The sequence below is a fragment of the Oncorhynchus mykiss genome, chromosome 21, assembly GCF_057628025.1.
Source record: "Oncorhynchus mykiss isolate SJ-2025 chromosome 21, ASM5762802v1, whole genome shotgun sequence".
NCBI lineage: Eukaryota > Metazoa > Chordata > Actinopteri > Salmoniformes > Salmonidae > Oncorhynchus > Oncorhynchus mykiss.
In genome coordinates, this window is record NC_143042.1 from 45,053,108 (window position 1) to 45,065,000 (window position 11,893).

An 11,893-nucleotide genomic window follows, 5' to 3' on the forward strand; every position below is an offset into this window, starting at 1 on the left:
ACAACCCACTGGGGACAGATGTCAATTCAGCATCTATTCCACGTTGGTTCAATGTTATTTAATTTAAATGAAGTTGACTCAATCAGTGTTTGCTCAGTGGAAAAGCACTGGTGGCCCTATGACTCTGTTTTACACTGATTATAACATGGATGATCATATCCTCTGAAAGACTTTGTATATTAGACAAGGGAGGTGTTAGACAAGTCATACATACCACATGCACTGCAGTAAACCGTTGGTGAATCATTAGCAACAGTTTTGGGGAAGCCATACTAACGCTACCCTTAAAACATAGTTTACTTAAATGTTAAAAGTTACTTTGAAAAAGTAGTCCACTACATCCAAACTACTTTGTGAAAAATTGTAATCTGAATTGTCATCAACAATTGTCATCTTACAAACTGCAAGAACAGTTTACTTTGGTCTTATATGTTAACAGAATGTAATTTAGCCTATTAAACTCAAAAACTATTTGTTTCAAGTGACAATGTATTATTGTGTCATCTATGATTCACTTACAGTGCCTTGCGAAAGTATTTCGGCCCCCTTGAACTTTGACCTTTTGCCACATTTCAGGCTTCAAACATAAAGATATAAAACTGTATTTTTTGTGAAGAATCAACAACAAGTGGGACACAATCATGAAATGCAACGACATTTATTGGATATTTCAAACTTTTTTAACAAATCAAAAACTGAAAAATTGGGCGTGCAAAATTATTCAGCCCCCTTAAGTTAATACTTTGTAGCGCCACCTTTTGCTGCGATTACAGCTGTAAGTCGCTTGGGGTATGTCTCTATCAGTTTTGCACATCGAGAGACATTTTTTCCCATTCCTCCTTGCAAAACAGCTCGAGCTCAGTGAGGTTGGATGGAGAGCATTTGTGAACAGCAGTTTTCAGTTCTTTCCACAGATTCTCGATTAGATTCAGGTCTGGACTTTGACTTGGCCATTCTAACACCTGGATATGTTTATTTTTGAACCATTCCATTGTAGATTTTGCTTTATGTTTTGGATCATTGTCTTGTTGGAAGACAAATCTCCGTCCCAGTCTCAGGTCTTTTGCAGACTCCATCAGGTTTTCTTCCAGAATGGTCCTGTATTTGGCTCCATCCATCTTCCCATCAATTTGAACCATCTTCCCTGTCCCTGCTGAAGAAAAGCAGGCCCAAACCATGATGCTGCCACCACCATGTTTGACAGTGGGGATGGTGTGTTCAGCTGTGTTGCTTTTATGCCAAACATAACATTTTGCATTGTTGCCAAAAAGTTCAATTTTGGTTTAATCTGACCAGAGCACCTTCTTCCACATGTTTGGTGTGTCTCCCAGGTGGCTTGTGGCAAACTTTAAACAACACTTTTTATGGATATCTTTAAGAAATGGCTTTCTTCTTGCCACTCTTCCATAAAGGCCAGATTTGTGCAATATACGACTGATTGTTGTCCTATGGACAGAGTCTCCCACCTCAGCTGTAGATCTCTGCAGTTCATCCAGAGTGATCATGGGCCTCTTGGCTGCATCTCTGATCAGTCTTCTCCTTGTATGAGCTGAAAGTTTAGAGGGACGGCCAGGTCTTGGTAGATTTGCAGTGGTCTGATACTCCTTCCATTTCAATATTATCGCTTGCACAGTGCTCCTTGGGATGTTTAAAGCTTGGGAAATCTTTTTGTATCCCAATCCGACTTTAAACTTCTTCACAACAGTATCTCGGACCTGCCTGGTGTGTTCCTTGTTCTTCATGATGCTCTCTGCGCTTTTAACGGACCTCTGAGACTATCACAGTGCAGGTGCATTTATACGGAGACTTGATTACACACAGGTGGATTGTATTTATCATCATTAGTCATTTAGGTCAACATTGGATCATTCAGAGATCCTCACTGAACTTCTGGAGAGAGTTTGCTGCACTGAAAGAAAAGGGGCTGAATAATTTTGCACGCCCAATTTCTCAGTTTTTGATTTGTTAAATTTTTTTGAAATATCCAATAAATGTCGTTCCACTTCATGATTGTGTCCCACTTGTTGTTGATTCTTCACAAAAAAATACAGTTTTATATGTTTATGTTTGAAGCCTGAAATGTGGCAAAAGGTCGCAAAGTTCAAGGGGGCCGAATACTTTTGCAAGGCACTGTATGTATTATTTTCTTAGTAGTGTATAGTTCAGTAGTAGGTTAAACCGCTACATGCCTAGAAAGTTGTTAACTACTGAAAACACTACTAAGATTGGAATATAGTTCAACTACCACCAAGCAACTGGAAATTGTAGTTCCATTACTAGTTGAACTACATGTAGTTTACTGCTCCCCAACACTGAGTAGCAATTATATTAACCAATTTATGGTAGATTGGAGGCCTCAAGGCTGTGGAATATTGGTACTTATCCTCTTTGTTGACCACTGTGGCAAATACTTCAGCTGGAACACAGTTGGAGAATCTCAATTGCATACTCCTCGCGTCCTCTCTCCTCACCGTCTTCTCAAATGGGAAAGCCAGAGGTCCCGCTCCTCTGACCTTCTCCCCCAATGGGTTTTTGAGGAGGCGAGGAGAGAGGACTCTAGGAGAATGCAATTGAGATTCTTCCAATGGCACATCCTTCTATTACTAATTCTCCCATCTCTCCCTTCTTTACCCAGAGAGAAGAAAAAGAGCATGTGCTCTTGACCGCTCCCACAAGAGGGCGCCATATCTTGGAGCACTCCGCTCTCAGCCTGCCCTACAGGAGGTGATGGATGTGGAGGGAGTGTGTCTAGAGGAGGGGGAGGAGGAGGGGGAGGAGAGAGATAAGGTGGGGGAGGTCACCATCATCCGGGGAGAAGACTCCGAGCTCAGCCTCAGTTTCCAAGGGTATGCCACTGAGCTCCGGCAGTGCCAAAGCCGGATGAAGACCTCCCAGGTGCCCCTCAACGCCCCCGACCAATCAGAGGGGATCCAAGACTCCAACACTGACATGTACAAGGCCACAATCGTGTGAGTTCTGAGGCTGAGCAACCTTCACCAGCACTTTCCAAGCTTGAGTCACTGTCTGTTCAAACAGGAACTTACTTGACAAACGAGGGACTTTAACCGCAAAAAGCTATTGATTTTCACTCCAGAACTGATAGAATGTATAATAATTGTTTTGGTGATATATATTGTATTATTTAACATTACTCTGGTGTGTGTTTAGTGGGTATACATGAAAAGAAAATGAATTGCCAGTTCAGATTGATGAACAATTTGGTAATAACCTACTGTTTGGGAATTTATCAAAGGATAGGCGACCTTGTTTAAAACATGGTTGTTGATACTGCAGGTACTGCAAGGCAGGGGATATGGAACTTAACCTCTTTCAGCTGGATGAGAAGATAGGATTCACAAATTGTAGGAACACGAGAAACTCCTCGCAACTCTAGTACATTTTACTGTATTATTCTAGTCGGCAGGTAGCCTAGTGGTTAGAGCGCTGGCCAGGTAACCGAAAGGTTGCTCGATTGAATCCCCGCGCTGACAAGGTAAACATCTGTCGTTCTGCCCCTGAACAAGGCAGTTAACCCAGTGTTCCTAGGCTGTCATTGTAAATAAGAATTTGTTCTTAACTGACTTGCCTAGTTAAATAAAGGTTAAAAAATATATATATATATATATATATATATATATATATATATATATATATATATATATATATATATATATATATATATATTCCACGCTTTCATTGGGAACAATATATGATCCATCTTCATATCTGTAAATGTACCATTACAGTATTATGATTGCCTTCATGTTTGGTTGTTGTTCAAATTCCACCCAATAAACATGCCTACCTTTATAATTCCAGAATGGAAGCCTCTTGTCGTTAGTCATTTTGATTTCTGTATGGTAAAGAGTCATATATTGAAGGATTAAATTAAAGGGGCAACCTGGGATTTCAAACAGCCCCACCTGATGGGGGTATGTTAGACGAACTAAACTCACGAGGCATTTCTAAGTTATATTATTCAAGAATCAATGGCTACAGTCGTGGCCAAACATGTTGAGAATGACACAAATATTAATTTTCACAAAGTTTGCTGCCTCAGTGTCTTTAGATATTTTTGTCAGATGTTAATATGGAATACTGAAGTTTAATTACAAGAATTTCACAAGTGTCAAAGGCTTTTATTGACAATTACATGAAGTTGATGAAAAGAGTCAATATTTGCAGTGTTGACCCTTCTTTTTCAAGACCTCTGCAATCCGCCCTGGTATGCTGTCAATTAACTTCTGGTGACAGCCCATTCTTGCATAATCAATGCTTGGAGTTTGTCAGAATTTTGGGGGTTTTGTTTGTCCACCCGCCTCTTGAGGACTGACCACAAGTTCTCAATGGGATTAAGGTCTGGGGAGTTTCCTCCCTATGGACCCAAAATATTGATGTTTTGTTCCCCGAGCCACTTAGTTATCACTTTTGCCTTATGGCAAGGTGCTCCATCATGCTGGAAAAGGCATTGTTCGTCACCAAACTGTTCCTGGATGGTTGGGAGAAGTTGCTCTCAGAGGAAGTGTTGGTACCATTTTTTATTCATGGCTGTGTTCTTAGGCAAAATTGTGAGCGAGCCCACTCCCTTGGCTGAGAAGCAACCCCACACATGAATGGTCTCAGGATGCTTTACTGTTGGCATGACACAGGACTGATGGTAGCGCTCACCTTGTCTTCTCCAGACAAGCTTTTTTCCAGATGCCCCAAACAACCGGAAAGGGAATTCATCAGAGAAAATTACTTTACCCCAGTCCTCAGCAGTCCAATCTCTGTACCTTTTGCAGAATATCAGTCTGTCCATTATGTTTTCCTGGAGAAAAGTGGCTTCTTTGCTGCCCTTCTTGACACCAGGCCATCCTCCAAAAGTCTTCGCCTCACTGTGCGTGCAGATGCACTCACACCTGCCTGCTGCCATTCCTGAGCAAGCTCTGTACTGGTGGTGCCCCGATCCTGCAGCTGAATCAACTTTAGGAGACGGTCCTGGCGCTTGCTGGACTTTCTTGGGCGCCCTGAAGCCTTCTTCACAACAATTGAACCGCTCTCCTTGAAGTTCTTGATGATCTGATAAATGGTTGATTTAGGTGCAATCTTACTGGCAACAATATCCTTGCCTGTGAAGCCCTTTTTGTGCAAAGCTTCCAGTCTGTTATTCAAACTCAATCAGCATGACAGAGTGATCTCCAGCCTTGTCCTCTTCAACACTCACACCTGTGTTAACGAGAGATTCACTGACATGATGTCAGCTGGTCCTTTTGTGGCAGGGCTGAAATGCAGTGGAAATGTTGCATGGCAAAGAGGGACTTCGCAATTAATTGCAATTCATCTGATCACTCTTCATAACATTCTGGAGTATATGTAAATTTCCATTATACAAACTGGAGCAGCAGACTTAATATTTGTGTCATTATCAAAACTTTTGGCCACGACTGTATATACTACTGTTCAAAAGTTTGGGGTCACTTAGAAATGTCCTTGTTTTTAAAAGAAAAGCCATTTTTTATGTCCATTAAAATAACATCAAATTGATAAAAAAATACAGTGGAGACATTGTTAATGTTGTAAATAACTATTGTAGCTGGAAATGGCAGATATTTTATGGAATATCTACATACTGTAGGCATACAGAGGCCCATTCATTATCAGCAACCCTCACTCCTGTGTTCCAATGGCACGTTGTGTTAGCTAATCCAAATGTATCATTTTAAAAGGCTAATTGATCATTAGAAAATCCTTTTGCGATTATGTTAGCACAGCTGAAAACTGTTGTCCTGATTAAAGAAGCAATAAAACTGGCCTTCTTTAGACTAGTTTAGTATCTGGAGCATCAACATTTGTGGGTTCGATTACAGGTTAAAAATGGCCAGAAACAAAGAACTTTCTTCTGAAACTCATCAGTCTATTCTTGTTCTGAGAAATGAAGGCTATTCCATGCGAGAAATTGCCAAGAAACTGAAGATCTCGTACAAAGAGGTGTACTACTCCCTTCACAGAACATAGCAAACTGTCTCTAACCAGAATTGAAAGAGGAGTGGGAGGCCCCGGTGCATAACTTGTGCTGATGATAACCATATGTATCTAACCCTGTTTCTGTGGATCCAGTTCTTACAGTAGTTAGGAAATAATGTAAGTTCCCATTCTATCAGTGAGAAAGCATTCACCACCACTGTACCACCATCAGTTCATCCAGACATTGGTGAGTCCAGTGTCAGTCATCTCAGTTAATTGTTAGTCACTCTAGTATCCAGTGTTTTGGAGAAACAAACAACCACTTCAACCAAATACACACAACACAACATTGCCACATGTTTCCATTACTCAAAGAGGTACCTCACTCTTGTACACTCAAAAGGGGTTTCCCAGTTATTGACTGGTTGGGGTGACACAATCACACAGACATAAACACACGCACGCATAGACACATGCACACACAAAAAGGGTGCAAGCACACGCACACACACAACTACTCCCTTCACAAGGGACTACTCCCTTCACAGAACATTAGAGTGTCTAGTTTGAGAAACAGACGCCTCACAAGTCCTCAACTGACAGCTTCATTAAATAGTACCCGCAAAACACCAGTCTCAACGTCAACAGTGAAGAGGTGACTCTGGGAAGCTGGCCTTCTAGGTAGAATTGCAAAGAAAAAGCCATATCTCAGACTGGCCAATAAAAAGAAAAGATTGGCAAAATAACACAGACACTGGACAGAGGAAGATTGGGAAAAAAGTGTTATGGACAGATTAATCTAAGTTTGAGGTGTTCGGATCACAAAGAAGAACATTCGTGAGACACATACAAAATAAAAAGATGCTGAAGGAGTGCTTGATGCCATCTGTTAAGCATGGTGAAGGTAATGTGATGGTCTGGGAGTGCTTTGGTGGTGGTAAAGTGGGAGACTTGTACAGGGTAAAAGGGATCTGGAAGAAGGAAGGCTATCACTCCATTTTGCAACGCCATACCCTGTGGACGGCGCTTAATTGGAGCCAATTTCCTCCTACAACAGGACAATGACCCAAAGCACAGCTCCAAAGCTCAGCTTCAATTAACAATCCTTATTTATAACCTTGTCAACATCTTGACTATATTTCCTATTCATTTTGCAACTCATTTCATGCATGTTTTCATGGAAAACAAGAACATTTCTAAGTGAATCCAAACTTTTGAACGATTGTGTATATCATTTCATTCAACAATAGATGTACAAATCTCAGATTGCCCCTTTAATTATTAATTTAGCTTGAAATAAAACATTTTTAGAATGCAAATCCTTATTACCAAACCTGATTCAAACATAGACCTGTAAAACCCTTATCATTTGGTTTATAAGATTTTCACATTCCAAAATTCTCTTTGGTTTGTTTGGTCTTCTCAGTCTGTTTGCCCAGTTGGTAAATTATTAACAGTGTTAGTTATCATTAAAGTGAACAATTTCATATTTGAGCTGCACATTATAACCCACTTTTTTTTTTACCGGTCTTGTAAACTGTCAGAAATCCTGTAAGACTAGGTCTCATTGTGTAATTTACTATAGCATCTGCAGGGATGTCAAATATTGCAACCTTGGAAAATTAGAGGCTTGGTTATGGGACAGTGGGTATTCTTGCCACAGCACGCCGCACTTGGAATGTTTACAACTCTGGGACGCTGCATGGCGACCAAGCTCAGATCGAGAGGAGGGATCCGGCACCGTCACCCGCCCCCATCTGCCAAAAGGTTACTTTCCATTACATCAAAAGATCCGCTCTTTCAAGATATTGCAGGTTTCATCGTGGGCGTGTCGTGAGGGAAAACGTTCGATGTTTTGCGTAGAATAATGACCATAACCGAAAAGTCTGTCTAATGACCAAATTGATCTACCCAATAGAGTTTGAGTTTACAGAGGACAGTATCGCTCTTGCAGGATTTCCCACGTTCTCAATGACCAAAAGCAGACGGAGTTCTCTGGAGTTGACAGATAAGACGTGACAACGTTTATCTAACGGACCTGCTTCAGGAAATTTACTTCAAAACATTTTGCTTGCGCATGATATCTAAGTCAACGACCAAACAAGCTAAAATATTATGATGCTATACTTTGTGTTACTTTTCCTACCGTATGTCCTCAGTGCACGGACGGTAAGCGAATTTAAAAACAGTTATTTCTTACAATTATTGCAGTGATAGAGCGCAACCAGTGAACCGTTTGAAGAGGCATATTTTTACGTGCGTAATTTGGAAACAAAGTAAACGAACAATTCATTACTTTAACTTTGTTTCACTTTGATAACAGCGAATGGTACTCCCTGGATATGAAACGTTACGTACGAGAAATGGGAACGAAAATAGTCATAAAGGTAATTATTTCCTATTCACGTTAACAACATAAAGCACCTGTTTGATTGATTACAGCTTTGTGCGTAATTTTCACTATCCTGTAGGCCTCTTTGTTCATGAAATGTTTAAATATTTTGTTTGTATAATAACTTTACACAATTGTACAATACAGCCCACCAACCATTTAACCAATCAAGAACTCAGAGATAATGATCTCATTCGTAGATGCAGTAGGAATACAGTAATATTCAGTTTGTGTTAAGGGTCCACATCTCTTTTCATACCAGAACAATGATTAGGCTGTCTAAGGGAAGGATGAAGTTATGAGATTTATGCTGCCCTTCTACTGGGCCTCCACAGTAATATAACTTAATTGGGTCCTGGCTGGAGCCACTGTCAAACTCAAAGGATTCATTGTCCCTCTGACGCCATGGGAGAACACCTGGTTGTTCATTAGCATATTCACATTCAATTGCCTCTATTCTGCCACAAAGTGGTTTTGTTTTAGAGTTTTTACTTTGAATATGATTTTTACTTCGAACTTGATCTTGTACTGCAAACTTAATGAAAAAAGTTGAAATTATTTTTCGTTTTCTTGCAGAGAATGCAGAATTGACCACTAGAATATGTGTATAATAAAATGTGATGACTTGTACTGATGATAACCATATTTATCTAACCCTGTTTCTGTGGATCCAGTTCTTACAGTAGATAGGAAAGAATGTAAGTTCCCGTTCCGTCAAGGAGGAAGCATTCACCACCACTGTATCACCATCAGTTCATCCAGACCTTGGTGAGTCCAGTGTCAGTCATCTCAGCTTATTGTTAGTCACTCTAGTATCCACTGTTTTGGAGACACAACCACTTCAACCAAATACACACAACACAACATTGCCACACATTTCCATTACTTAAAGAGATACCTCACTCTTGTACACTCAAAAGGGGTTTCTCAGTTATTTTTTGTTTATTTTATTTTACCTTTATTTAACTAGGCAAGTCAGTTAAGAACAAATTCTTATTTTCAATGACGGCCTAGGAACAGTGGGTTAACTGCCTTGTTCAGGGGCAGAACGACAGATTTGTTGACTGGTGAGGTGACACAATCATACACGCATAAAGACACTCACGCATACACACACACAAAGACCCTCCATCTCAATACCTTATATTACTATAATAAATATAATGACTTAATTATAGTCCTCATTAATCCAAGGGGAATTGCTCTACAACACAATGAGGTGACTGTATGCAATATTCCACGAGCTAATCACTATGTGACCTAATCTTAAAAATGACCTAATATGTCATCACTAGTCAGCACTGCTAATTTATTCACCATAAACTGTAATGAATATGCTATATGCTATAACATGTTTATAACACGGTTACTCTGGTTTAATAACCTGAGTTAATGGTTTAAATCAGTGGTGTAAACTACTTGAGTAAAAATACTTTAAAGTACTGCTTAAGTAGTTTTTTGGGGTATCTGTACTTTACTTTACTATTTATATCTTTGACTACTTTTACTTTTACTTCACTACATTCCTTAAAGATAATATTATACTTTTTACTCTAAATATTTTCCTTGACACCCAAAAGTACTCTTTACATTTTGAATGCTTAGCAGGAAAGGAAAACTGTCCAATTCACGTACTTATCAAGAGAACATCTCTGGTCCTCCCTACTGCCTCTGATCTGGCAGACTCACTAAACACACATGCTTTGTTTGTAAATTATGTCTGAATGTTGGAGTGTACCTTTGGCTATCCGGAAATTGGTGCCGTCTGGTTTGCTTAATATAAGGAATTTGAAATGATTTATACTTTTACTTTTTATACTTAAGTATAATGTAGTAATTACATTTTCTTTTGATACTTAAGTATATTTTAAACCAAATACTTTTAGACTTTTACTCAAGTAGAATTTTATTGGGTGACTTTTACTTGAGCTATTTTCCATTAAGGTATCTTTTACTTTTACTCAAGTATGATAATTGGGTACTTTTTCCACCACTGGTTTAATGGTGTATATCAATGATGTCGCGTCTGAAATTACAGTCTTTACTTGTTTTGATTAAACTCTTGTATTGTGAAAACGACGAGACCACAGATGTGTGTCTCATAACCACAGCTTTTGGACAGGAAGTGCTATGATATAGGTCATCATCTGTGGAACTGCGCTGCGGCTGCCGGGTAAATCCACTCAGGCTATGACAGGGCTACAGGCGTCTGCAAGTATGAACAACTAGGATGTAATTCAATATGGATGGTGTTCTTGCCATCTTCCACTCAGTTCTCAAATAACAGCAAGAGCCAAATGCTGGCTCATCTTTAACTGTGAGGGATTTTGAGGGTGTGTGAGGGTGTATGTGTGCGTGTGTGAGGGTGTATGTGTATGTGTGTGTGTGCGTGTGTGAGGGTGTATGTGTGCGTGTGTGTGTGTGTGTGTGTGTGTGTGTGTGTGTGTGTGTGTGTGTGTGTGTGTGTGTGTGAGGGTGTATGTGTGCGTGTGTAAGGGTGTATATGTGCGTGTGTGAGGGTGTATGTGTGTGTGTGTGTGTGTGTGTCCTCTTAGAACCTCAGCCACTGGAAGGACATTATCCCTTAGTTTTTTTTCCCAAAGGTTTTTTAAACCCAATGTATTGGGTTTGGTGTATTGGGTTTTTCTAATGGATGAGGTTTTAGTTAGTGGGTGTGGATGGATGGGTGGATATCATTTTTGTCCAAAAAGGATTAAAGAAGTGCAACATTATTAGGACATTCTCCTCAATAAATATTAAAGACAGTCATTATTAAATATGGTATCAGTTTCAAACCCACGTCCTGTAAGTACAGTGCTACTTACTGAGACATACAGCTTTCTGAGGAATAAGGGTCCATTTTAGTATACTCACAGTTCTTACCCAGGTGACTGCTAGTTGTCAATGCGCTGTTGATTTGCTATCTGACTCCTTGATCTCAATGGCTAAGTTGAAACTGCTGTGAGTGCTTTACAGGAATGTTTTTATTTCTGAATCATAGGTGTTCTCTGACGCACAACTTTGATCGGGATTTTCTGTGGGGATACTGTGCAGCTGTGACCACTCAACCCAGTGGTAAGAGGTCATTTCTGTAGAAACTGTGGACAAGACTTCATGGTCTACTAAGTCTCTATTGTCTCTGTGTATGTATCTATAAAACCTTAGATACACATTTCCTGCTATTTATAGTAGTGGTATGCATAAGCATGGACTATTTTTCAATCCGTCTGAATCTTAGTGTGTTTTCCAAATGTTCTCTTACAGCTTTAAAGCTAATCACGGCAAAATTGGTACATACTATATTCTGATGTTACTGGTGTACTATACTGTTTCTTACTAATGTTTTCACTAATATAGTTCCTTGTGTATTTGTTTGATGTGTGTCAGTGTTCGTCCACTCATCACGCAGATTCACAGACCTGTGTCAGGTGAATCCCTGTCAAAATGGCGGCATCTGCACTCTGGTCCCCCACAGACGCTCCTTTGAGTGCTCCTGTCCAGAGAACTTCACCGGGAGGCACTGTGATCAGAGTGAGTCACTCACTATCATACTTT

The 11,893-nt window shown here is 39.9% G+C and overlaps 2 protein-coding genes across 6 annotated transcripts in view; both read left to right on the forward strand.

The window, feature by feature from the left end:
* Positions 1-3,818, forward strand: part of LOC110500660 (regulator of G protein signaling 12) — an 80,599-nt gene extending 76,781 nt beyond the window's left edge. For all 4 annotated transcript variants that reach the window (XR_016490356.1, XM_021578147.3, XM_090214767.1 and 1 more), the window contains one exon: positions 2,636-3,818. Coding sequence is in view for 3 of the 4 variants with exons in the window: in XM_021578147.3 (XP_021433822.3) it covers positions 2,636-2,973 (338 nt within the window). In the remaining variant the exon portion in view is untranslated. The remainder of the gene's footprint in view (positions 1-2,635) is intronic.
* A 3,797-nt stretch (positions 3,819-7,615) lies between these two features.
* hgfac (HGF activator) overlaps positions 7,616-11,893 on the forward strand; it is a 17,667-nt gene continuing 13,389 nt past the window's right edge. Inside the window, exons 1-5 of one of the 2 annotated variants that reach the window (XM_021578148.3) lie at positions 7,616-8,115; positions 8,270-8,333; positions 9,013-9,106; positions 11,340-11,413; positions 11,726-11,869. In XM_021578148.3, coding sequence (XP_021433823.3) covers positions 8,062-8,115; positions 8,270-8,333; positions 9,013-9,106; positions 11,340-11,413; positions 11,726-11,869 — 430 coding nt within the window. In that variant the 5' untranslated portion in view covers positions 7,616-8,061. The remainder of the gene's footprint in view (positions 8,116-8,269; positions 8,334-9,012; positions 9,107-11,339; positions 11,414-11,725; positions 11,870-11,893) is intronic. The other variant, XM_090214769.1, reaches the window with a different exon arrangement.